The sequence below is a fragment of the Grampus griseus genome (genome assembly GCF_964374135.1).
Source record: "Grampus griseus genome assembly, chromosome: 21".
NCBI lineage: Eukaryota > Metazoa > Chordata > Mammalia > Artiodactyla > Delphinidae > Grampus > Grampus griseus.
In genome coordinates this window covers 20,785,638-20,812,346 of record NC_139015.1, presented here as the reverse complement: position 1 = coordinate 20,812,346, position 26,709 = coordinate 20,785,638, and the positions used below count along the sequence as shown (strand labels likewise).

At 42.8% G+C, this 26,709-nt stretch overlaps 1 protein-coding gene across 4 annotated transcripts in view; it reads right to left on the bottom strand.

Annotated features, from left to right (window-relative positions):
- Positions 1-26,709, bottom strand: part of DLC1 (DLC1 Rho GTPase activating protein) — a 401,322-nt gene that overhangs the window by 11,837 nt on the left and 362,776 nt on the right. For all 4 annotated transcript variants that reach the window (XM_082680447.1, XM_082680446.1, XM_082680448.1 and 1 more), the window contains 5 exons: positions 15,551-15,622; positions 11,492-11,573; positions 5,631-5,694; positions 2,494-3,917; positions 1,842-2,018 (listed from right to left, as the gene is read on the bottom strand). In XM_082680447.1, coding sequence (XP_082536573.1) covers positions 1,842-2,018; positions 2,494-3,917; positions 5,631-5,694; positions 11,492-11,573; positions 15,551-15,622 — 1,819 coding nt within the window. The remainder of the gene's footprint in view (positions 1-1,841; positions 2,019-2,493; positions 3,918-5,630; positions 5,695-11,491; positions 11,574-15,550; positions 15,623-26,709) is intronic.

The following is a 26,709-nucleotide window of genomic DNA, read 5'->3' as shown; positions in this document are numbered from 1 at the left end:
AATGAGAACCAACTCCAGAGCTCAACAGTGGGGGCCAAGCTAATGACCCGAAGTCAAAATAAATTCTCCTGCTGATGACCCCAGAGAATATGACATCTTTAGCTTTCTAAAGGAAGCCGGAGAAGAACAATGAGGGTTTTGTGAGCCTACGCCAGGCTCCCTGGAGTCCTGACACCAGGTCCAGCCGGAGCAGTATATGCAGCAGCAGGAAACCAATGTCATGCATTTAATGCTGTGAAGCAGAAATTTCAGCTCTACAAATGACCTCTCTAAATGGGACAAGAAAGGGCAAGGCCGAACAGGAAGAGAACTTTGTGTAGAATTTCTCCTCACTCCGTGGATTCCCACAGTGCGAGGCTTTAACATTTGGTTTGGACTCACTGGAAAAACTGCCCAGAACCCAGGAGGTATTATGGACTTTCAGATTCTTGAGGGTTCGGTGGTGCTGGTGGGGGCAACCCAGAAATGAGAGCGTAAAGTATGCAGTTTTAAATAGCCAGCCGGGAAACCCTGACTCGAAGCACAGAGGAACACGGCGCGAGGCAGACTGCCTTGACTTTCGAGTGCTTACACCACAGCCATGGCGCGTTACTGTTTATAGCTCTAGGAAAGGTGAAACTGAAGCACACAGCCAAATTTGTGTTTCCATACAGTTAAGTATATGGTATCACGGCTATAAGTGTGCATAATACTCGCTTTGTCGGGGGAGAAAAGCCCAGCGGCGGAATGTGCAAGGAACACATTACGATCTCCACCGAGAATCTGAAGCATGTGGGGATAAACCAGTCAATACTTATTTCTGTCATTCAGAACAAACAACTTCTGTATTTAGCAGGGCTCCCATAATAACAGCCTTTGAACAGGAGATGCTTTGATGCCCAAGTTAACCTCACTATGAGTCCCAAGGAGGGGAGGAGCTGGAGAGAGAAGGGTTACATTGCTCCGCTGACTCTCTGGTTTGCTACCGAGCGCTACTCATGAATTGGGCCACTTCTCCATTTTTATAAAGAGCGGTAATTGTGCAACTGGATAATGAACACTTGGACCGGTGAAAAGACTTCAGGATACGCAGCTGACAGTGCAGAATGCGCTGGGATGTCAATGTAGAGACATTTCTCTGCTTTGCACTCAGTAGGAAAATTAAAATATGCACATAATGGGTCCTATCCATGACCCATCCAGCCCGACAGTCTGCATCTCACACCATACACACCAAGGGCCATACTTCTGAAAGTATGGACAGCTCAATAAATTTTATCTTCATATATTATTTTAGTCTATGATATCTTAGAGTGGTGAATTCCTTAAAATGATTATCCACTGCTTAAGAGTCTGTTGGAAAAAACAAAACTAAACTCTTTAGTTCAGGTAGATTCTTGTGATGCTGCAAATACTCCCATCAAAAATGATTTCTAAAAATGTGCACAAAGAGGGGTACAAAACCAGGTACTGTACATGGAGCATGTCAGAGTTGGTCTCATAACCTTCTGACCTAAACAGTTTTCTTCCCTTCCTTCCCAGTTATGATCTGATCCTGTACGTGTATTTGCCTGTGGTGGGCTATTCCCACCACTGGGAAGGAAGCGCCTGGACAATGAGATGGAAGAGTCGAGCATGCTCATCCCATCAACTGGCACTGAAAACTCAACCAGCCCTGATGGAAACTCCCTAAAGCTAGATTGGCTTAAGCAGGGTCAAAGGTAGCCTCAAGAGTGCAGAAACTGACGGCATTAGGATGATGGACTAAAGATCCAGGATGCAACTGTCACATCCTCAGTGTTGGGAGAGCACTGGTTGAGAACATTTTCAAATACAGTTCACTGGACAGTTTAAACCCTTACCAGCTAAAACCATGCTTATTAGAAGGCGTGTATTTCTCCAGCAGGGCGGTCAACTTCAGGAGGGAGTATTTCTGCAGCAGGTTCATCTGGGCCACAGATTGGCAGTTAATCTGCAGCGATACAGAGTTTAAGCTCGGCCGATGAGAGCTCTGGAAACTGTGCCATCTCAGCCTATGCCTGCGAGAGAAGGCGGGGAATGTGAGTGAGTACGAAAGCTTTTTAATGGGTCGATGCAGAGTCAGCAGTGGGCCGCTCACCGGCCTCTTATCTTAGGAACTGAGAAGACTCAACTTCCATTCCAGTCTTTTTTTCCCCCCTGTGGTAAAATATATATAACGTAAAATTTACTGTCAACCACTTTGAGTGCACAGGTAAATACACTAAGTATTAAGTACATCCACAGTGTGGTACAACCATCCGTACCATCCATCCACAGAACCTACTTCATTCGTCTTCCCAAACTGAAGCTCTGGTACCCACTGAACAGTGCTCACTCTTTTAGGGTGGTAGGATTTCCCCGTCTGTCACTTTCCTTAGCAACTTTCGTGGCTGTGAATGTCGGACTTATTCCCACCTCCCTACGCAACAAGCAGAAGCAGCCTCCTGATCCCTCCTCCTCAAACTGGGTGGAGAAGGGAAGAAAAGCTCTTACCTGCTGGACCGAGTCAGGGAGGCCCCGACCCCAGAATCCCTCCTTTCCGGGATGTCTGAGGGCTCCTCGGGTTCGTTCAGTGAGTTGCCCGTGCTGTCCAGGTCGCTGGGGGTGGCTCGGTCATTGTCGACGTCCAGGTGTATCTGCTTGGGAGAGGACGGGCATGGAGAGACCGAGTCCAGGGCCGAGTCTGAGTCTCCCTCGTCTGAAAATTTCTCCGACCACTGGTTGACTATCCTCTGCATCCCCTTCACGTGGTAGAGGATGTCGTCCAGCTCGGGGAAGATGTCCTCGTTCTCCAGGTCGGCCAGGTCACCGGAACTGGAGTAGAGGATGGAGCCGGGCACGTTGTCATAGATACTCAGGCGGCTGGTCATGGAGCTTGAGGAATTGCGTCTCTTAAGCTCCTTGGGGCTGTCGCTGCTGTTTTCCCTCCTCAGGCTGATATGGCCAGGGCCGTGGAAGCTTCCAGTCCTCCAGTTCACAGAGCTGCTATTCCCTGAGGGAGAGAAGTTGCCGTTGGAGAGGGCTTTGGGGAAAGTGCCAGGCTTGTGATCTTCTGGGATGTAGAACACCGCGTCCTCCGGGTAGCTCTCGCAGTTTTTAAAGTTCTGTTCCATAACGTTGTTGAACGTGGACTGATTGAACGGATCGAAGCCCTCTAGGTACATGCCTCCCCGCTTGTTGCAGGCACTGAGGCTCCGGGTCCTGGTGACGGGACTGGGCGTGCTGACGTTGCTGCTGGTCTCGGACTGGCTGCTGCTGCTGCTCGTCTGCGTGGAGTTGGAGACGCTCCTCTTCCGCACCGCGGGGACGTTGATGCGGTTGCCGTTGAGGGCGGAGATCTCCACGCAGTTCAGCTGCTTGAGCTTCTCCTCGTCCACCCCCTCCTGCAGGATGGGCCCGCTGATGATCAGCCCCAGCTTGGACGGCACCTTGTGCTTGCTGTGGTGGGAGCCCTTGAGCCTCAGGCTCTCCATGCGTTTCAGCAGGCTGTGCGTCTTGGACTTGGTGTTCTTCTCGTGGCCTTTCACGCTGAAGCTGAAGCTGGACAGTTCCTTGGGAGAGGGCAGGCTGCAGAAAGAGTCATCGTTGCCGACGAAGGTACCGGAGGAGCAGACGCTGGTGACGGAGTTAGTCCGGGCCGTCGCCGCGCCCCCGAGGTGGGTCGCTTGCGTGGCGAGGCTGCTGGTGCTGCTGAGGCTACGGACAGAAGCCACCTCCTGGCGCTCGCTGAGGTCCGTCAGCACGCTTTCACGGCTGGGGGCGCTCTTCAGGTGGGGATCGTCTGGGGACCCAGGGATGGGGTCCTGTTTTGGAGAAAAGACATCGAACTCTTCAAGCCGGGACCACCTCTTGCTGTCCCTCTGGAAAGTCCATTTGGCACTTATCGCGCAAGGCTCATCCTCGTCCGAATCCTCACTCTGCAGAGACAGAACAGAACCGCTCATGCCCTGGGACTGGCAGGCCGCAGGGGGAAGTATGTGCGCCAAGGGCCAGGGGCCAGGAGACTGATCATAACGCCAGCCGTGTCACTTCCCCCTTGCATCTTTATTTTATTATTTTTTAAAAATAACCAAGATGTATGTAAAGAATGTAACAGGAAGAAGCCTGACCATGTGTTTCAAGCGAAACAGGAGTTATTTAATGGAGACACTGGGATCTATAGGCTGCTCTTCAATTGCTCACAGAGGAAACCTCTGAGATCTGTGAAAATTCCAGGCATGTAAAATATTTTGAACTGGAGTTAGCAATGGGTAGGACTCCCTCTGGTCTGCCTTTAATTTTGCTGTCTGTTGATAGTATGTGTTTATATTCCCTTTTGCAATTAAAATGGTGGTTTTCAAACACTTTAAGAAGAGGGGTCACCGAAATCTCTAGCTACCCTAAAAGTACACAAGATCTCCTCTAACAGATTAACGGAGACACAAAGCAAGGTGAGCCGTCCCATCTCTTCAGTGGGTCAGTGGGTACTTCTCAGCCTCTTACCTGTTCCTTTTCGTTCCCTCCCCCACCAACACGGGAACCAGAGTTAATGCCACAAGTGTCTTGTGACGTTTCAACCTCAGACATGCTCCAGCCTTTTAACAAGGCTTCACAAGTACCCAGTCCTGACAGCACGTAACATTCACAAACACGAAGTAACATCCCCGCTGCTGATGCCTGATTTACCGGTGGGACTCAGGGTTACCGTGTGACAGACTACTGCGTCAAAGCCCTTGAGGCGGGATCTCAAAAGGCACAGTTCAGCGTGAAGCATGTCCTTCCCACTGGTGTGGAGAATCTCCTGTGACCAGAGTTTCCCAGGACAGTGAGTGGAGAGCATTAAACGCTGACTCGCAGGCTCCTCTCCACAGCTCAGCGGGTGTGAGGTTCCAGCTCATTTGTTTAAAAGGTTTAACTCCCCCAAGAAGGCAGCTTGGTGTAGGTTAGATAATTAAAATGGGTACTCTGAACAGTCAGAAATATGTTCTTTGACCACACTTACTCCTGTTTACTCTAATTTGTGGCACTCACTCCCACTACTACACCCACCTCTTCTCCTAAGATCTCGTAAGACGTCCTCACATTTCATACACAGAAGAAAATACCATCTGAATCAGTTACGTGCCACCATTTCACTAGAATGTGTGGGATTTCCTGTCCTCCGTCTTCCTCCTCTCATTCCTTTTCTCCCTCCAAATCTCTATTATTCTTCCATATCCTACCAGCCAGCCTTCACTGCCATCCCTATGGCTTCAAAACACAGTTACTGTTACATATGGGAAGACAGAGTTCCCAAGAACTTCCGCTTTAATTTCTGGAAGGAGGCAATGCAAAAGCCACCGGAATTCCTTAAGCCTCATCCGTTTAATATGTCATAGGCATTGAGCTAATGGGGCAAAAATCACAGATGATCTTTTCAGATCAAAAACAGCAGGCAAGACACAATTTACTGGCTGGCCGCAGCTCTTGGTTTCCACTACATAAGGCCACACAGCTTTTGGTAAACCTGACTGGATTATAACATTTAAAATGTCGATAGTTTTGGACCACGGAAGTAAGAGTTTGAGAGACAAAATCTATCACAAAATTCAGAACCCAGTTGTTGATCTGCCCCCTTTCCTCCCACCACGCGCTCCATGTTATACACTCACTCTCTTCCGATGAGGACTAATTTCCAGCTTCATCACCGCGCATTTGTTTAAAGTATTCAGACGCCTACAGAGCAAAGAAATAACATTAGCAGAGACAGGAAACCACTGATGGGTGGATCAATATTTTTTCCAAACAGCTGACGTGTTTAATCGAGCTTCTTTGAATCCATTAATATCTATAATATAGAAGAGTACTTGAAACTTCTTTAAAAAGTGAATAGTTTAAAAATATTTATGTTTCACAAGTTTTCTCATTTAAATTTAATATTACTATTTTATAGTAAAATGGCACACTGTGGTGGTTCTGTCCGGTGCCTCTTATTCCTCACAGAACAAGCGACCCTCAATGAGGACAGTTATTCTTTCAACAACCCCTAGGTTGAGTCATTAGGTATCTCCACCCAGTGCCAAGAAATAAAAGGCAGTGATGTCTTCTTTCACAGAAAAAGAAACATGAACAAGGAACCAAGCAGAGTTGCTCGTAAATAAAGTGTATTCTATCTCAAATCAAAATTCAAATATAAAAATAATCTCTGACAAATAATAACCTTAGACAGCCTGTTAAAAAATGCAGTAAGTTCTGTATAGAAGTGTGAGCCCTCTTTAACACCCAATTCTTTTTTACAACTTCCCATACAGGACAGGATAATGCGTGGTATAGCCGCAGCAACAGCACAAATGACTAATTTAAAAACCTGTATACTTCATCTTCAAGGGTCAACATCTTTAAGAGTTCAAACATAAGCACTTGAATCAGATTCTTCTTTGGAACAGGAGTCACATTTTTACTCTGAATATTTTTTACCCCTGCCAAAGAGTAATAATTTAAATGAGGAAAGTAATTTAGCTTCACTGAAAATGAAGTACTTAAACAAAACAAAACAAAACCCACCTCAATGGTAAGTAATGAAATAGCTGAAAAAAAGAAGCCCTTTACACGTGCAGGAATAAATGGCACATAAAAGTCTGCAGGACAGCTTTTCAAGCCCCAGTTCTTTCTAACATCTTCCAGATGATCATCGCTTAGTCTTCCTCAAACGGACCTTTAACCTATCTGCCGTCTGGTACCATCAGTTTTCCAATTTTTCCTAAGATTGCAATTCTTCCACTTCCACAGGACAAGCGCATTTAATTCACACAAACTCAAACTGACCATGAGTCCTCTTCAAGGCTCTATCTTTCTGATCCTGTTCTTGCAGCCTGTCTAACAACTTGGATGCAGGAGGGTAGAAAGTATTTTTGCCTGCTGATAAGACTGCCTTTGATTTCACAGATTATGTGGTAGCCTGCTTATAGGATAAACAAAGATAACCCAGAGCACCTATGTTCAGGAAAATTCTCTCTCATGATGGAAAGGGAAAGAAAACAAAATAACTAAAAAACACATCCACAGACATTAAAATGAGTGGATATAAAGTCCCTCTCTAAGGGGCATCCATTACTTAAATGACTTCTACCCACAGTGTTTTAGTTCTCCAATGTTTTTAAGATTTAAAGAATCGGGAGGGTCACAGCTAGTCTTAGGTCTGGGTTTCATTAATCAAACCTGTTAATCAAATACCCATTTGACATCATTTGGGCTGTAATGGTTGAGGGGTGTTTATAACCCAGTTTACTAGGCGTGGATGCCTGTAGGGGTGGGGGAGGGACTTGCTTCACAAGCTCCAGACTTGAGTCAAACGGAAAGGGCCAAGGGGGTCATTTTTGTAAAGGTCAGTGTTACCTTTTTCTCTCCGTAGCACCCAGCTAATGGCGCTTCGAGACTGAAGCCCAGAAGTTATTCCCCGAGGTCTCCGTGGGATTCATTGGACCCCTAGGAACCTCCAAAGTGGTGGGGTGTTACCGATTTAGAGACGTTACGGACACGAGGTAGCAGTTCTGCCTTGCCGAGTCGGGGCCGCGTTCTAGGTCAGGCATTGCGCCTGGAGCCTCATGTGTGTTATTTCGCCTTGATCCTCACAACAACCCTATGGTAGAGATATTGCTATTTATCTTCATTTTATAGATGAGGAAATGGGGGCTTGGAGTGGACACAAACCTTGTCCAAGGCCACATGACTAAAACATGGTGGCTCTGGCCCTCAAAAACAATACCTTCTGCATTCCTTTCTAAAATAAATGTTAATCATGATAATACAAGGGAGCAGCTTCTATCCTAAGTACGGCTCCCTCCAGTGAGTGGCAGAGCACTGGTATCTCCCACTGTCTGTCCAGAAGCCCTGGCCTTTCCCACCCCACAGGGCCCTCACTGGCTCAGCTCCTCAGGAATGTGTCAGTCTTATCTGCTGGGCAACTTGTACTCTGCTCTGAGGGGGGAGGGAGCACAGGGTGAGCCATCAAAGGTTCAAGAGCTTTGCTGGAGGGAGCCGCAAGCGCCCTGATAAAAGCATGGCAGGCAGGGATCTGGGCCTCAAGTATTCCAAGTGAAAACAGGGAAAGCAGAAGAGAAGTGAGAAAGGAAAAAGGAATGATTTCCCAAGTAGACCTGACAAATAAAAATTGTTCCAATCCTTTCTTGGCAATAATGCAATTGCTTTTCTTTTAATAGGACCAAAACAGTAATGTAGTTGAAATCTACTACGTGGCCAGCTGCTTCACAGAGCTTAGGCACTTCAAGGGCTGTTTTACAATAAAGTGCAGACTGGAGATGATACTACGGATATCTATTTGTCATTACATGATTATCACCTTATTTGCATAATTCTTTGCTGTACTCATAGGAGTCAGTTGTAATCCCAAAGGAAGATAGCGAGATGGGATATTTTTCAGAAACTATAAAGAGAAAGAATATTTCATAAAAGGTATTGTAAGAGTAGGTCACAGTCTGCATTATCACCTGTATACGCGTCAAGACAAGCGAATTACTCCTCCAGTATTGATACTGAATGTGGTACTCTCAGAATCTGGGCCTTATCATCAGGGTTGGATTATACAGCAAAGCTAGCAAGATTGGGACAAAAGGCAATCTCTCCAAGGAAACAAGTACGTTTATCCCTTACAAGTGTGTGTGTAAGAATGCTGGTTAGCAATCTATACCCCAAAAATCTAGTGGTTGCATACTTACAACTTTTGGTCATTACAAACTATTGAAGACAGTATCATTAACATTCTCAAGAAAACATTAAGCTACAAGTTTTCTGCTCTAAGTAGACTATTTTAAGAGATCAGCTCCTACCAGATTTTTGACCAAAAGAGCTTTAAGATCTGCAAAAGTTATAAGTACATGAATGTTTATAATAATCATTAAGCAGAACATGGGAGTGTATACTAGTGTGTACATGGGCGTACTCCATCCGTGTGTATGTGGGGGGGGCTGGGGTAGGGGGGCGGCAGAAAAGAGAAACCATGTAACAATTATTTCGTTCAAAACAAATCTAAAAATGTTTTACTTAAAGTAAAAATATTAAATATTTAATAATATTTTATTAAGGTAAAACTTTTCAGCTGCGTTTTTGTAACTAATTACCGTATATATTTAAAATCAACTGCTCAAAATATTTCAACAAGGCAAAAGATGGAGGTCTACAAAAAAGTCCGTCCGTCTAGAAAAAAACTTGACAAATGACAAGGCAAAATTTCAAACAACACTGTAGATTCAAGATTTGCTGGCCCTTTGAATTTCACGGGCTGAGAGAGTACATGGAAGAGGCCAGTCTAGCAGATGAGATGAATATCACATCATCAGTTAAACAAGTATCCTCAACTACTCTGCTGACAGCTCAGGACCTGTAGTGCCTTTTCAAGGAAGATGCCTGTCCCCACCTTTTTCTTCAGAACATTTGTTTAGCCCTCTCGAAGGAAAATCATTTGCCATGAGAAGTCTATTTATGCGAACACGTGGACAAGAGACCTTGGGTTTTCCATTACAAACAAGCTGATGACTGTTCCTGTGAATTCTGACCCCAACCTCAAGCCTTTCTCCACATACTCAACTCTGGGTGTCGGTTTTAGGCCTAATAATTTTTAAAGCACTTGACATCCATCACTGCATTTCCTTCTTACATTTAACATATGAGATATTATTCTACACATGAGAGAAACTGAAGCCGAATCAGAATACACTTGCAGAATCCAAAGAGATCAAGGTCTAGTTGTTTTCAGGCTCTTCTTTTCGCAAAAGATCTAAGAGTATAGATTTACTCCTTTTAAAGGGAGGCAGCTTCTCTGATGGCGTTAAGAGCCAGTGTAGCCAGTGTGAATCACAAAGTACGGAGGATGCCCTTATCCCCAGAAGAGGGTAACTACGTTTCAAACTGATATTTAAAAAAAAGAAAAAGAAATTCAAGAATCTAATCACGATCCTTTGGGCTGCAATGCTGCAGTGATATTTTTATGACCCAGGAATTCCTAAGCTGTGGCTGCTGTTCAGAGGGCACGCTCACTAAGTAGCCTGAAATGTGTGAAATGCATGATCTGACGCAGTAACCTAGTAAATATTTCCTAGGTTACATCTTAGGAGTGATGTCATCTCTATGCATTATCACCCATGATGAACTGAAAAGAAATTAATTCTGCTCCACAGCTAAGCATTCAAACATTTCAAAAATGTCTGGAGTAGTTTATATTCCAGATGCAGACTCCTTCTCTCCTAAACTGTGTTGGTGAAATTTTTTCATTCCAGATGACATAGCTATGATATTACACTCTAGGGAGTGGGGTGGGGAGTTGGAATTAAGTTTCTTCCAGAAAAAGTGTACAAAACCCTGGACATTTCTAAGCAATCATTCCATTGGATTTGAAAAGTGACAGTATTTCTGTGGTTAATGTGACATTTTTTTCTTTCTTAAGCCAGGAGAACTAGTCTATTACTCCATTTTAAACATCCTACCTATCTTCCCCTAAAACCCTGCTTAACTTAAGTGCTTCAGAAAACACTGTATTACATAAGAGAGGCAAAAATAGTACTTTCACAAAGCTACAACTGCATTCTTTGCCTATAAAGGGGAAATAAATCCCGGGTGTCATTCAACCTTAATGACGTTCTTCCAAGTTAAAATTAATATTGAAATTAAAAGAATTGTTTTAATTTTATGATCAAATCGACAAGTGAATTTTGTCCGTGTATAATTTTTTTCCTCCAGAGTTCAGCTTTCATGGTTTATAGGTTTTGAGAAAAATTCAAAGGATGATTAACTTAAAATGAATAATATGTCATGAAGAGTCAGAGAGGAGTATCAGTGTCCTGTCATTTTCTGCTGCGTGTTTTATTACTTCCATTTCGTTAAACCCTGCGAGCTGCTCCTCCGCCTGAAGATCCACCAGCACCACGAACATGGGTTTCTGAACAGTTTTGTTCACAGTTCCCACCAATGCTCCTTTGCTGCCTGTCTACTTTATGTTAAAGGCTGTGCTGAGTTACTTTACAGCCTTAGTTAACCCTACTGTTAGGACGGTGTGCCTGGGGAAGCTGAAGAGTTGCGGAAATGCTTTCCTGGAATTCAAGCAACGGCCCTCCTGCCTCTAGTCTGCCACAGCCCCTACTTCCATCTGTCCCTCTGAGCGTCATTTCCATTCAATACAACAGCGGCTCTGAGTTGGCGAGGGTACCTGGCTGGGACTGCACAGTCAACTGCACTGCCTTAACCCCCCTATTCCAAGTTTCCAAACTTCCTGGACATTGTCTGCTCTAGCAGTCGTATGAGCACATTCCAGGACAGTGCTATTTGAATGGCAATACTAAATGACAGGAAGTTACTTATTCTAATCAAAAGGCCTATGATTTATAATGAAGTAAATCACTATATCCATTTACGGATCAAAACCTTGACATATTTAGAACAAAAGCAATCTCATCAGTGATAAGTACTATGTTCTTTAAAAAGAAGAAAAGAGAAAGAAAACACTCAAAGTATTTCCTTTTACCTGCACAAAGCCTCAATAGCATCTCTGTCCAAAAAATCATGCTCTCTCTTGACCAAGGAAATATCAATGGGGAACAGGAGATCTATAAGAAAAAGAAAAACAAATACATTTATTGAGCACCCAAGCTCTTGCCAATCCAGCCCAGTTTAGCAGAGGGAAGAAAACAAGGTAATTTATTGAATACTTACTGTTTGCAGGACACTTCACTCCCTATCAAGTGCTGTGGGTATGTAAAGCAGCTTAAGCCAATTTCATCAGTGTCCTAAAGGAGCTTGGAATAAAGTGGTCTGCAGACTCGGATTGTCTGTTGTCAAAGATAAGTGGTTCAAAACACTGTTCCACCTTTACACACATCAGCAGGCAACAGACCTCTGCCATGAAAATTATAATTTAAACCAGAATGAATACCAGAAGGATGTTCACGGTAATGTGGCTGTTTTTTCCCTCCCATGTGTGTCTTTGCTCACATTTGGTCAGGGAAGAGGCCACAGAAAACCGGGCCAAGGAAAGATCTAGAGAACTATGGTAGTTGTCAATGGAATCCAACCATTTGCATGACATCAAAAGCTAACGAGAATTAAGGATGTGCTATTTTTAAACGAATACTAGCACTTCCATATGGCTTTCCAGGAGTTTATATAACTCCCACTAAAACAAAAGGCCAGCTCTAAAGCAGCTGTAGAACAATAGAATCCCAAATCCTTTCACCCTTGGAAGAGTTCACGACTCTAAGAACACGTAAGTTCTATTACAATCGAAAAGCAAAAAGGGGGGAAAAGTCAACTCCATGAAAGAATTCCCTTCTCTGTCCCTTGTTGATAAATACACTCCAGGAAGAGCAGGGAGGAAGAAGACCAGCAGCCCCTCTGCGGAAATTTGCAACAGCTCTGGAATTGCCACTAGATAAAAGCAAGTTATCCCTCTTTGGTGTTCCAAGCACTTAGGGTAAATAATGGGCCTTCCTAGTAAAACGCTTATAAAATATCATGAGGGAGAGTCCTGCTATGCAACTCTGTGGGTCAGGAATAGGCAAAATAAGAGCACTGCAGGACACCAGGATTAACAGAACCAAAAACTCGCTTTGGCCCCCGAAATGGCGAATGCTGCATACTGAAACAGACATGGCTATTGGTAGTTTGGGAGATGCGAGTAGCTAACAATGTTCTACTTCTGGGGTTGACTAGGGAGCACATGACTGTTCCTTACGTTTTTATGGTTTCTAACTTAGGATCATTGGTTTTACAGGATGGTATGGAGCTCCTTATTCTTGGTCATCTATTTTCCAGAGATGACACTTACGAGTACCTTTTTTTTTTTTTTTAAATAATGTTGGAAACTAACATAATGAGTATGTGGTCTATTCTTTTTTCTGAAGGCTAGCATTAGATTAGTGATCCTGTTCTCTGAATGGTAAGACAGGCAGACCAATGAAGTAGCTAGAGCCTAAAGATTTATGAAGAAATTCATAAAATTCAGTATCACAGGATTTATCTCTTCATTACCTTATAGACCGAGTCTCTCAGGCAAATGATTAGTGGCACCACTATAGTAGCAATAGAAGAGAAGACTTAAAGTGAACGTGAACTATTAGTAAATACAAGCAAGCCAGACTGTAAAGCTGTTTGAAGGTTCTGGCAACTGTATTTCACTTTGAACAGATAACCTGCACTCTAAGTATTAAAGGACAGACCTGATATTAAAAAATATATTTTTAATCCTTAACAAATGTAAATTGTAAAGTTCACATGCCTGTTACATGCATCTGAGAAAGCAACTCTGTTATTTTAGCAATTCCTAACTCAGTGTACCCAGAGCTGTATTTCACTTTCCTGATCCAAATTAACTTTAAAATTCTGTTTAAAAAAAAAAAAAAATTCTAGGATAGGTAGGGACTAAATTCAAGAGAAGAGTGAAATAATTATATCTTTTTTTTTTTCCAGTATTTCTCAGAGTTCTTCAGGTTAGGATTTAATCTTTCAGCTTGGGTTTAAGGGCAGGATGTTTATATTGTCAAGGACCGAAATAAAGGTAAACAGGAATCAAGGAATGAGTGGGATGGCATGTGGTGTGTGTGTACCCACCCTGCACATAGGGGTAGGATGAAGGGGAGAGATTATAAATGCTCAGAACAATGTACAGTATAACTTCAAAAGTAGGTTTATGCTTCAAAAGACTTATAATGTCAAGGGACCCCAAAATGTAACTTGTGAAAATACAGTCTGCATTTTAGGATTTGGAAAGATGTAAGACACAGACCGGAACTGGATCTTAGCAAACATACACATCACAAGAAAGGGCTTCTTGGCAGCAAATCAACACCAAAACTTGACATAATTGAAGGAAATTTAATTTCAAAACACAAGAACAAAAGGACAGCATGTTACTACCACTGCAAATGTAATTATCCTTCCTTATCTCCAGTAGAGCTGTGAACTGAAAATCCAATAGAATGCTGATCCGCACCCCACCGCCACCAAAGCTCTACCGAGAGACAGAGATGCTGTAAACGGCAACAGGTCAAAGATTCTCCCAAAGGAAGGATAAGCAACTCCCCACCATAATAAACATGCAGGTTAACCAAACACCTTAAAAAAAAAAGAAAGACGAAAGGAAAAAAGAAAAAGGAATTGGAGATATTCTCTGAAATGGAGGAAGAGTAAGATATTCTACATAGTCTAACTATAAAATAATTTTAAACCCATCTTCATGGAGAAATATCTTACGTTCAGTCTGGGCTACAATGAGGAAGGGCAGGCATTATAAACGAGGTAAGGAATTAAACAAGCCGAGTGAGCCAGGGAAGTAAAACGACCTCTGTGGTCTCGCTCCAGTTTGCTTCCGGGGAGCACCCCCACCCCCTCTATATCCCTGCCGACCACGCTAGCATTTCCAAGCTGAAAACCTGTGTCCGTTCTTAGTACGGGTTCATGGCATTTTGCTCGTGTGTTAAAGAAGGATGCTGGTGACCACCAGCTCCAATTGAGAGCCCACTGCCATTGCTACAGGAAGCAGCCTGCTTGTTGTCATCCTAGAAGGACGGAAGAGCAAAAGACACGTTTTAAAATCACTATTTATCGTGAGAAGAGCTGAACATCCCTGGTGAAAAGACTGAAGAGACATCATTTAACCTGGATCTTTCAGCAGTTTTGTCACATCATGGCTAAATGTCTCCCAGCATCTCCTTCCTCTTAAGTGATAATAAAAAAGATGTATTCTTTAAATGTAAATTAACCAATATTACGCTTGCTTTTTGAGATTTTTGGCAATTTCTTTGAGGTATGAACTGTTTTATTTCTATAAAATATGAAGCGTCTACCACAGTGGTGGGTATCCCTGTTGGTGCAGAATTAATACTGGCTTGTTGATTAGCTGAATGGATGGCTGGATGGCTGGAGGGATGAATGGATGAATGGATAGATGGAGGGATGGATGAATGAGAGACACCAGGTGCTGTCGTCTCGGTACAGTTAAGGAAACAAAGAATGCTCAAGTTGGAAGAGGCCTTAGAAGTCATTTATTCTCAAGGTAGGAGTCACTTCACTATCCACCCAACCTTGGCTTGCAAATCACCCATAAAATAGAGCTCACGAGTTCACAACTGTAGTTTTTTTTTAATGATTTCATATAGAGAACAATAAGCCTCCCTTTTAAATAAACAGCATCTTCCCCTCACCTCGCACAGAGCACACTCTGCCCACCCTGGGCAGCCTGAGGCTCAGGGCATGAGCGAGACTCAACGCGCTCCACATGCTGCGGAGCAACTAAGCCCGTGTGTCATAACTACTGAGCCCGCGTGCTGCAACTACTGAAGCCCACTCGCCTAGAGCCTGTGCTCCACAACAAGAGAAGCCACCGCAATGAGAAGCCTGTGCACCGCAATGAAGAGTAGTCCCCGCTCGCCACAACCAGAGAAAGCCTGCGCACAGCAACGAAGACCCAATGCAGCCAAAAATTTAAAAATAAAATTTTTTAAAAAAGTGCAAAACTTATAAAAAAATTATAATCATGAACCAAGGATATGATTTTGCCCATTAAAAAAGAATGGCATTCCCGGCTCACCTTCATACAACTGGGCGTACTGGGGGAATCCTGCCGCCCGTAGCCAATCACAAGCTTCTTTGGCTTCAATTTCTAGAATAGAACAGAGGACAGACAAACATGTTAGTCATGTGTAACTCAGCGTACTTCTTCTTCCTTAATAAACTCTGGTTTTGTTATATAAGCAAAAGACGACATCTGTTGAAAAGGGATAAGCAAAAAGCGAAAAAGAAAATCCACTTATTCAAATGGTTTCGATTTTTGTGCATCTTTTCAGACTTTAAAAAATATATGTAATTATCCATCTTTCCTTTAAAAGACAAAAAACAAAAATGGAGTCCCAGCAGTAAGTTACTCTGTGCTGCTTCTGTGTTCTGGTTATAAATGATTAAAAAAATAGGGCTTAATGAGAAAGTTGAAGAAGGGTTAAATAATTATTAATTTTAGGCCTAGATGGACTAACTTGCTTTACTTTTCACATCAATAAAAGGCCACCAAGTACATCTGACACCCTGGAAGAGCACTAAGTTGACCAAAGGGACTGAGCTTCTGCCACCCAGTGGGATGCGTGTAACTGCCCAGGGGCTGTGAAGGTGTGCCTTCGGGTGCATCAGGCAGTAAGAGAGGCCTGGGCAGTCAGGGGCCCTGGAGGGCATTAAGTCAACAAACCCCACAATCTTGGCAGGCTGAGATGCCTAATAAAGCTTCTACTTCCCCGTGGTTAACATCTTGTAGATAGTATCGATAAACAGAAAGGCCAAGAGCAACTAACACACCTGCGTTCAAATTCACTCAAGCACTTATTTACAATCCCGTTAGCACAGAGGAGGTCAGCACAGTCATTAGTTTCTCAGTTTGCACAAAGAATATTCTTTCAACCCTCTTCCCACCTTCCTCAGACCATCAGAGTACTTAAGGTATGTAAGGCTAGTCACTCATTTATAAATGTCTCAACATTGCTTAATTTATTCCAGATTCAAATCTTCATTATGCATCTCTCCTCTGAGCCAGATAGGAGGTTGACAGTCCATCACGGAGAAGTATGTAGATATCACTTTTGTCTAGTGACTTTATAGTTTCAGAGCATTTTTTAAACTATTATTTTATGAGTTCCTTGGGTCTTTAAAGAAAAAAGAATTAAGAACACTCAAATTCATTAAAGCAAGTAGGAATGTCCTTATTGAACCGACATGCCAAAGATAAAAGCCTGCTGCTACCTTCTGATGAGCTAGTTAACACCCAAACAGAAACAATTATGGCAGCAGAGAAGCAATAGATGACACGGCAAGGTTTGTTACTTTCATGAATCTTTTCAGTGTGGCGATGAAAGTAGCATCATAAAACACAAGATTCAGGACTGAATTCGGGGAAGGAGGATAGAGTGACATGAATGTGTAAGAATCTCGATGTTTGTACTAAATCATAGAATTGTCCAATGTGAATTACCTGCGCTAACATTTTTTCATGTATTTATAACCATACCTTGTTTCAGAAAGGAATTAATGAAGATTTATATAAAATCATAAAATAAACATTTTCCAGAGAACTATATTGCTGGAAAAACATATAAAAGCTCAACATTTTATTTTAAAGGATGTGGAAACTACTTTTTTCTCTATCCCCATGGCCCTCGCTCAAAGATAGATATGGAAAGAAAAAAAGCTAAGTGTTTTGTTTTTTAAAAATATTTTAAATATCTCAATTCTTCTGACTATCTGGAGGTTACTTCCACTGAACACATTGTTAGACATCGAACAACAGATTGCTAAAAAGTAAATGTATTCGCTTTCTAAATATTTTACTTAATAAGTGGTGAGTAGCCAGAAATTCTCAACGTCCACCCTTTCTGTGGACACCCTTTCTGTGTGTCATACTCAGATATGACAACAGATCAGTGCACATGCGCATGTGCACACACACACACACACACAGACACACACACACACCTTAACTGGACACAATTCTCCAGCCAGTATCACCACCTACTTAGAGAACGTTCCTGATTTCTTATTAAAATGGCTTCATGCCAAGAGGCACGAAAGATATAAGGTATTATTTTTCTAAAAAACCTTTAAATTTATATAATACTTTACAAATCACAAAGTGTTTTCACATATATTACTCACTTAAGGCCCCACGTAACTTCAGGAACACATAAATGCCTACTGCTGTGTTGTCATCCTTATTCATTTTCCACCACTACAAAAAGAAATGCCCCCAAATGACCAAAATCGATCAAAAAAGCTGTGTTCAAACAGCCACTCTTCTTAGGGCCACTTGGTTAGAAAGAAATGATGTGAACAGGCCAAGGTTTGCTTCTTCAGCAGATAATTTAATGAAAGGTCTACAATGGCTAAAAAGCAGCACTTCCAAGAACTACAGAGACTAGTAATTTTACCTGCCTTTTCCTTTCCCTAAAATAGATGAGAATGTCTTTCTTTTAGATATGAAACCATGGGAAACAGACAAGCCTGTACATTTAACAAAGTCCATTCATGAAAACTTAGGCTGCATAATAATAAATGAGAACTTAAACCCACTGTTTCTATAGAAATCAGAATTAGAAAATTGTAAAAATTGTAAAAAGCTGTCACTGATTTTTTTTTTTTTTTTTTGTGGTACGCGGGCCTCTCACTGTTGTGGTCTCCCCCGTTGCGCAGCACATGCTCCGGACGCGCAGGCTCAGCGGCCATGGCTCACGGGCCCAGCCACTCCATGCCACGTGGGATCCTCCCGGACCGGGGCACGAACCCGTGTCTCCTGCGTCGGCAGGCGGACTCTCAACCACTGCGCCACCAGGGAAGCCCAACTGTCACTGATTTTTTAATAAATGAGACAGTTACTGACTTCACTCCCACCCCTTTCCAGTTACCAAGTGAAAATGATAACGATCTAAGTACTGATTTTTAAAAAAATCAGTATTTCCATTTTATTTAACATGAAATGAACCTATGTCTACATCCAGGTCAGGTAGGGATTTACCCCTTCTAGTTCCCTGGATCCAGGCCACAACTTTGACTCTTATCCTAACTGAAACTCCAAGTTTCCAATTCTCTCCTCTCTGAGACTCCAGCCACCAATCCTGCCTCATCAAACTTCCTGCATTACAGTTTTGATCTCGTCTCTCCTGCAAAAACTTCCCTGGAGCTCCACTGCTTAGAAAATCAAGTCTAAATATCTCCCTAGGTTTTCAAGGTTCTCCATGTGGCATCCAAATGAATCGTTCAGCTCCCTGTACTCCCTCCATACCCCAGCCAAAGTAAACCTGGCCCTTCCTCATCTCCCCACACATCCCTGGCTGGAAGTTCTCTCCTATCCCCTCATTATCCTTCAAGGCCTAGTCCAAGCGCCACCTCCTCTAGGAAGTCTTCCCAGATGCCTCCTGACAATTCTGTCAATGGCTAACTTTTCTTGAGCGCTGACTGTGCACAAGGCCCAGTTTAAGTACTTAAGGCATATGAATTCCTTGACCCCTCATACTGATCCTAACACGTGGGTTGCACATATCATCCCACATGGGTTGGGAATATCATCCCCAAGATATGCAGATGGAGAAACAAGTGGAGAAACAACCAGCTCTCCTCGAAAACAAGCTTCCTTTCCATTCAAATGCCCTAGTGAACAGGAGAGCTAAGGCTTGCAGACATGAGCAACACCGGATTTTCCTGAGAAAATATGCAACAGTGAACAACATGTAAAATATTAAACAAAACCAGGTCAACATTGCATTACTGCCGTCACTTTAACTCCCCATGCCTGTTTTTGGAGGCCTCTAACCAGTTCTCAGGGTGTGACTTTTCCTTCAGTGGTCGAATGAAAAACTATCAGCACGGTTTTTAAAAAACATTCCCCACCAGGCAGAGGCGCCATCAGAAACTGGAAACACAGTGGAAACACAAGGACACTTTTAGACTTGGGTTTTCTCTTAGCAAACAACAGACAAATGTGTGAAGGAGGAAACAGGAAATTTTTATTGGCGCCACCTTTAATAATTAGTTGTATTAGATGAATGAGGTTCAGGACACCTTTGGTGTAAGGCTTGGGAACCATTAGGCCATATTTGCATGCTTCCTGGCATGATGGGATGACCCTATCTTCCCCTTACCTCTCAACAGTAAGTTAAACAGAAATTCCCCAACACCGTCATCATTCCGCTGAACTCGCTGATCTTAGCGGCTGAGCAATGGTAATCGGGTCGAAGCAGGATGTGATTACTTCCATCTTCCCTTTCCTCTACCTTCACAGTGCGAACCCTCGTGCTTGCTTCCTGCCTTCTTTGCAATGTGCTCCTGAAATCAGGGCTCAAGGCAAAAGCTCCATGGACTTTACCTCTTAAATAAAATTCTAAGGAATTGGAGGAATGTAAGAAAATTCAAACGTTTTCTAGATTCCTTGGATTCCCCCAACTATGGCAGACTTGCGGGCAAAGATCCATGGAAATGTTGATGTTCTTACAGCCATGGAGAAGCACGTCAGCTGTGTTAAGGCAGGCAGTGCTTTCTGATCTAAACCAAGATGCCTGCCCTGGTCACAAAAATTCCTTCAAATGGAGGAGTAATTACTTCAAATGATCAGTTCTCTCGCCTCCGTTCAGGTGGCCAATTTTACAGGACTGCCGTACAGCTGGGCACCAACAGCTTAACCTCCCCGGGCACAGGGTTTCACAGGGCAGAGAAGCAAACCACAGCCTCAGACACTTGATCTCAGTGGCTCTGAGGCTTGGATCCTAGTAGGTATCACCTTGGGGAGCTTTCTAAAACCACCCACCACTATCCACTCCCAGGTATTCTGATTTTCTCCATCTAGGGAGGGCCCAAACAACATCTTTTTTAAAAAGCTCCTAAGTAAATGTAAAGGTAGCCAGGATTGGGAACCACTGAACCAGACAACATTTCTTTGCATGCCTTTATCCCAGACTCTTTCTTCCCCAATTATCCTAACAGCCTTCCAACTGAACTCTCTGATAACCCCTGCCCCCAAGAAATGTATCCTAGTCCAAAGGGTTCCTGAGCCCTGGATTGATTTGTATGAAATACATAATTCATCACGTCACTCCTCTGCTTAGAATTCTTCCATGACTCTCCACTGCCTTTCACATACAATACAGTCCCAACTCCTCAGCAGACCCACAGCCGTCTTAACTCGGCCTCTGCCCAGCCATTCCGCTCCTGGAAGGTCTCCAAATGCAAGCTCTGCTCCCGTCTTCCTGAATTCCTTGGGGTTCGCAGGATGCATATGCTCTCTTAACATTTCAAGTTCTTATCTCTTCTCTCTCCTGCCGCAAACAAATTCCCCCTCTGCACCCCATCAACCCCTCTCCCCCACCCTCCTCGTATGGTGAGGTGCAAATACCAGAAGCTTCTTAATTCATTTGTATATCCTGAAAGACTACTTTTTCCACATTGGAAGCACACATACATTTGTTTGAAGGAAAAGAACCCATTAAAATTTCCCTTCCTTCAAAGACAGACTTAGAGAACTACAACTTAAACCCCTGTCTCTTTGCAATTAATAAAAATAAATGTTCAACACATACACTGTCAAAGACTGGTTATCGGGAGTTACCTATGTAAAGTGAATTCCTGGTTGGGCTAAGTCAGATAGCACAACATATATATTAATATTTATTAAACTCTTCTGTTATCTAATCACAGCAAAGATTATGACTAGCCACTAGCAACATTCCTACCCTCAGAAGCCTAAAAAAATTCTAAACATTTGCTGTGCCTATTCTGAAAGAAACCAGTTAGGAAGCTTTTGGAAGACCGGTCAATACTAATTCAGTTTCTAGGCCATTTGGCCTCACAGGAGCTGACCCCAATCCACCTTCAGATATATTCTAGTACAGCCACACATTTACGTGAAGCCAATCACCCTTCATTTCCCCCCTTAACTCAATATTTATTTATTGAACATCCACCGTCTGTGCTGCCAGCTGTGCTCAGGGACAATCAAAGGCACAGGTTCCTGCCCCGAAGCTGGAAGCCAAAGGGAAAGGTAATTCACAGTTAAGGGCATGATGTCAGATGATCCTCTACTTAGGAATGAACTGGTTTCCTAAGGGCTCTTCTGAGATCCCTGTATTTAAGTCTCAAGGGACCCTGTCTGGGCAGCACCTAAGAATCCCCACTTCACAGGTGAGAGCCAGAGGTCTAACGATGGCCCACCCAGCCCAGCTCCTTCCTCTACCCCTTCTGTCACCCCATCTACCTCCGGCTAACTGATCCAGCCTTACTGATCTCACACACCCCATGCCCCCTTTCCTGCTTTATTTTTTCTTCTTCCAAAACGTTTATTGTGTGTATTTTGTCTCACCCCTCTGCAAACTCGCAAGAGGCCAGTTTCTTTGCCTGTTTTACTCTTTGTTATACCCCAAGCACTGCCAACAGTGTAGCGCACATAGTAGTTACTCGACAAATAAGTATTACATAAATAAATAAACTGCAATGTGATTTTCTTCCAGTGAAGTTGTTTTAATTTTTCAGACCAGGATCCACCATAAGAAACACGTTTTACATTGTAACCTGGCACACACATATATGCATATGTGTATACATGCACCCATTCATGTACACAAACACACGTGTGTGTATAAGCATATACAAGAGTGAAACAAGTTTCCCCAAATAACACTTACAATAAGTAATGCAGTCTTACATTTTCCCACTCTATTTTAAAAAATACTATTTGTTACCGCCCAAAGCAACCCATTTGAAATACACTATTCTCACACAGCTTTTTCTTAAAGAGAAAGGAAGGAAGGAAGGAAGGAAGGAGGAAGGAGGAAGGAAGGAAGGAAGGAAGGGAGGGAGGGAGGGAAGGAAGAAAGGAGAGGAGAAAAAAAAGAAAGAAAAAGAAAACAGCAAACTAAAACACTTCTGTATAGTACAGAGGAGATTGTGATGTGACAAAGACACGTTATGAATTCAGAGGTGGGAGGGGGAGAGAGGGAGGGGGCTGCTTGGGCACTCATTTTAATGCTCAGCCTCTATTTAAGGAGGCCTTATGATATTTTATATAAGATTGGATTGCAGGAGAGGAGATTTGGAATAAAAGAAAATAAGCTAAGCGGAGAGCTGGCAAAGCACAGGTGTGTGTGAAGGAATGGTACGCAGTCTCAATTTACTGTAACAGAGAACAAAGGAAGGGGAGGCATGCAGTGGAAAGCGGGTTATGCCACAGAGCAGATATAAGCGTCTCCTTAGCCTGGTTACCCAATGAGCAACCAACACTATTTCCTCAGATGTAAAAGAGCTTTGCATCTGAGTTTCCCAAGTTCCTTCTAATAATCCATCACAGAAAGGGGGCAAAGTATGACCTGTAACAGCTCAGGAAAATAGGTCCAGGAAAGAATCCATTGCTTAGTTAAGCAGCCTTAAGAAAATAATCTCTCTGGACCGGTTTCCTCATCTGTAAAATGTGGGATTGCTATAGGCTTCGTAAATTCCCTGTTTCTGACTCTAAGAATTCCTTTATGCCCATTTCCCTTGCTCTCTGAGACAACCTTTAGACTAGGTTCCATTTCTGTTAATTTTCCAGATTTATCATCAATTACATGGAGACATCCTTCTTCCTTCAAAAAGTTAGATCAATAGTAACTACTTTGAGTTCTCCAATTTTGAAAATTTACTGGCTTATTGCTGAAGTATCTAATTTGCTTCTTAATAATCAATTTCTTTATTTGTCCTATGACGCCAATGTTCATATTACAGAGAATTCAAAACCCTAGGTGTTTTTGCTTATGTATATCTACAACCCTCAAACTAAAATTAGTCTTTATAGGAAGAAAACACTTCAACCCATAGAAAACTTTGAGTTTTACTTTGTTTATTGATCCTGTACATTTGTGTTTCAGTTAATAGCACCATCCTGGCATCTACCTAACCAGTGAATTGGGGGCTGGAAAGCATCTTGGAACTTTTCATGTTTTCTCTTTACAAATGAGGAAGCTGGTCCAAAGTTTAGGTAATTTTTTTAAGGTCCAGAGCCACCCAGGCCTCACTCCTGTTTAGAGAACTTCCTGCACACTGCAGTCTTGCCTACAAAGACCACCCTCACTTTTAAATCACTAGACTGTTTTCCAGTACAAGTAAGAACTGGGAGTTTTGAGGGAGTTCTCTTTTTAAGTTTTTTTCCCCTCTCCTGCTTGAGATCTGGAGGCAGATATGTCGCTTTCTAGTGAAGAACATTCCTAGAAATAACATAAAGGGGGAAAAAAGGACCTATCACCCCCAATGATGTGATGACAACTTAATAAATGGCTCTGCATCGAAAAACGGAAATCTTGGGACACACAAGGCAAAGCTACACCTGAGATTCTGCACAGGAGGCCACACTCTAGCAATGCAGAGTTAAATGAATTGAAATCCCCTCTGGGGTCATTTAGGTCAAGTGTTTGCAAAACACAGTTTTTAACACACAAACCGGGAAAAAGCAAGTAGCTCATATCAAAAAATATATGCCCTTCCCTTGCAAAGGCAAACAGCTCTGTATTCGTTTAAGCCCAGGCATGACCAGGCACCTTCAGGCACTCCAGGCTTGAGTTGATCTAGTTATTTCCAGGAACAGAAAACATCTCCCAATGAATCAAACATTGGCACTTACTACCCAACACAAAATAGTCAAACTGAAATGAAAATAAACTATTAAGGAAATGGATACTGCATCATCACATCTTTCTACTTCATTTCAATCTGGGGTGGGGCAAAAAAACCTTCCATTTACACACACATACACACACACACACTTCTAGTATTTTGCATCAAATATTTATGCATTTCAAACCATGCATTACTAAGAAAAGTGATTTGAAAGAGCTCTTTAAATACTAAGTCCTTTAAAGATGATAATTGGGTAGATTAAGAAAATAATTTCAAGAAAGGAAACCATCTTAAACCAACTTTAAGGGCCTTATTTTTCTGAGCCTCATTTTTTTCATTAAGTGAAGTACATGGTTTACGATTATGTAATCCACTTCCTTTTAAACTTATTTTTCAAGGCAAAAATACCTGGTCACAAACCTAAAATAACAACTACCTCCCTATCTTCACCATTAAAGACTGACAGGCTCATCAAGTCTTTCTTTTACATATGTTAGCAAAGCTTATTCTACTAAACAACCCCTCCCCAATCTTTGGCCTTTTCCCTAAGTTCTACAGCGTTATAGCACAGGAGAGAGAAAATATTGCGCAAATTGTAGTGTTACAAAAACCTTAAGTTAGAAATAAAGAGAATAGTGAGAGATTCTAAAGAAACTGTTCACTCATATTTCAGTGCATCCTGACAGAGAAAAAAGATCTAGAATTGAATGAAACATCAAGTTGCCTTATCAAAGACCAATGAAAATAAAAACATGGCAGATACTGGTTAATACAAGCAGCTTTTAGCCACTCCTACGTCTAACCTCAAACAGGAAACACTACAGGCAGATCTCATGTTACTGTACTTTGTAGATACTGCAGTTTTTTACAAATGGAAGGTTTGTGGCAACCCTGTGTTGATCAAGTCTATTATTGGGGCCACTTTTCCAACAGCATTAAAAAATGCTGTTGGAAAAATGCTAAACAGCATTATGTTTAGACATAATCTTTTAGACATCACTTTTTTTTTTGCGGTACGCGGGCCTCTCACTGTTGTGGCCTCTCCTGTTGCGGAGCACAGGCTCCAGATGTGCAGGCCCAGCGGCCATGGCTCACGGGCCTAGCTGCTCCGCGGCACGTGGGATCTTCCCGGACCAGGGCACGAACCCGTGTCCCCTGCATCTGCAGGCGGACTCTCAACCACTGCGCCACCAGGGAAGCCCCAAACATCACTTTTATACGCAATGGGAAACCGAAAAAGTTCATGTGACTTGCTTTACTCTTGTGGTCTGGAACCGAACCTGCAATACCTCCAAGGTATGCCTGTGTTCAATGTGACTTTCTCAGTTTTGTGCGAAAGGTGTAAGAAAAATAAGTATTACTGTTTTCTAGGTGAGCTAAAGAATTATTTTCATCAAAATCGCTCTTGACACCCAGCCCCCCAAACACACAAAATCTACTGGTCAAAATGTGACTCAGGTCCATCTGTTTAGTTTAAGAACATTACTGGTTTTATAACATACATTTTTCCTACAAACACATTAAGATCCTTATTTTGTTGTTTCCCCGTTTTGTTTACACATGGGGCAGGAAGGGGTCTGAAGTTCCATTCAACTCACACATGACCTTGGACTAGTCATTGAACGTCCAGGCAACTCAGTTGCCCCCAGTAGGGAAGAGGCAATGTTTTTCCAGGCTGCCTTTGCAAAGTTCTGTAATTTCACATGGAATGACTTTTACAAATGCATAAGCACAATACAAGATCCCTTTTTGGTGCCACACAGTTTGAAAAGGGGAGTTGTGAGGAGATGTCCTTTTATGAGTTGATGACTTCTCCAAACTCAGGAGGGCAGGTGAAGATGATTTCAGAATTTCTGCATCTTCTATCTACTTCGTCACCTGAGTGTGACAACGGGCATAGCAAGGCTGGACTGCACCTCCCAGGTCCCTTCCTCTCTGGCTTCCTAAGTGCTGCAGCCTGGGAAATGCTACAAACTCAGGGTGTGGAAAACTTTTGTCCCTCAGACATCCTCTAGAGACTCCTACAAGGAGGAGGAAGGCGCCTTTCTGTCGAGCTGCAGGAAGCAGCCTCCAGCCCTCTCCACAGGACACTCAGAGGTGGGGCAGGGAAGAGAACAAAATGTGGATGGGAGGTGTCAAAGGCATCTGAGGACTCCATGCACTGACCTCAGCCTTCAGTTCGCCTTTGATTTTTCTCCTGGAGGTGGGAGGGGGTAAGACGTGAGAAGGCCATCAAGTTGAGGTATGTGTGGACAGAAAAGGAGCTTACTTTCCACTATGAAACTCACTCTAGTAGCAGCATTTTAAAAAACAAGGATGAAGGATTAGAGAGAATGATTCCCATTGTGTGTTGGCTTGGCTTTAGTGAGGAATAATATTTTACCTTTTGGTGCCCAAGAACACTATTTCCTGGAAGGTAGGCCTTTTCAAGATGCCATTCAAAATGTTTTCAGTGACGGCTGGGAGAAAACTTTCCCTTAGAAATATTATTTTGGAATACTTTCACTGAATTTCACTGAAGAAAGCACTGTTCAGTACAGTCAATAGGGGCTAGGAAATGGTATCCCAACCCCCTCCCCC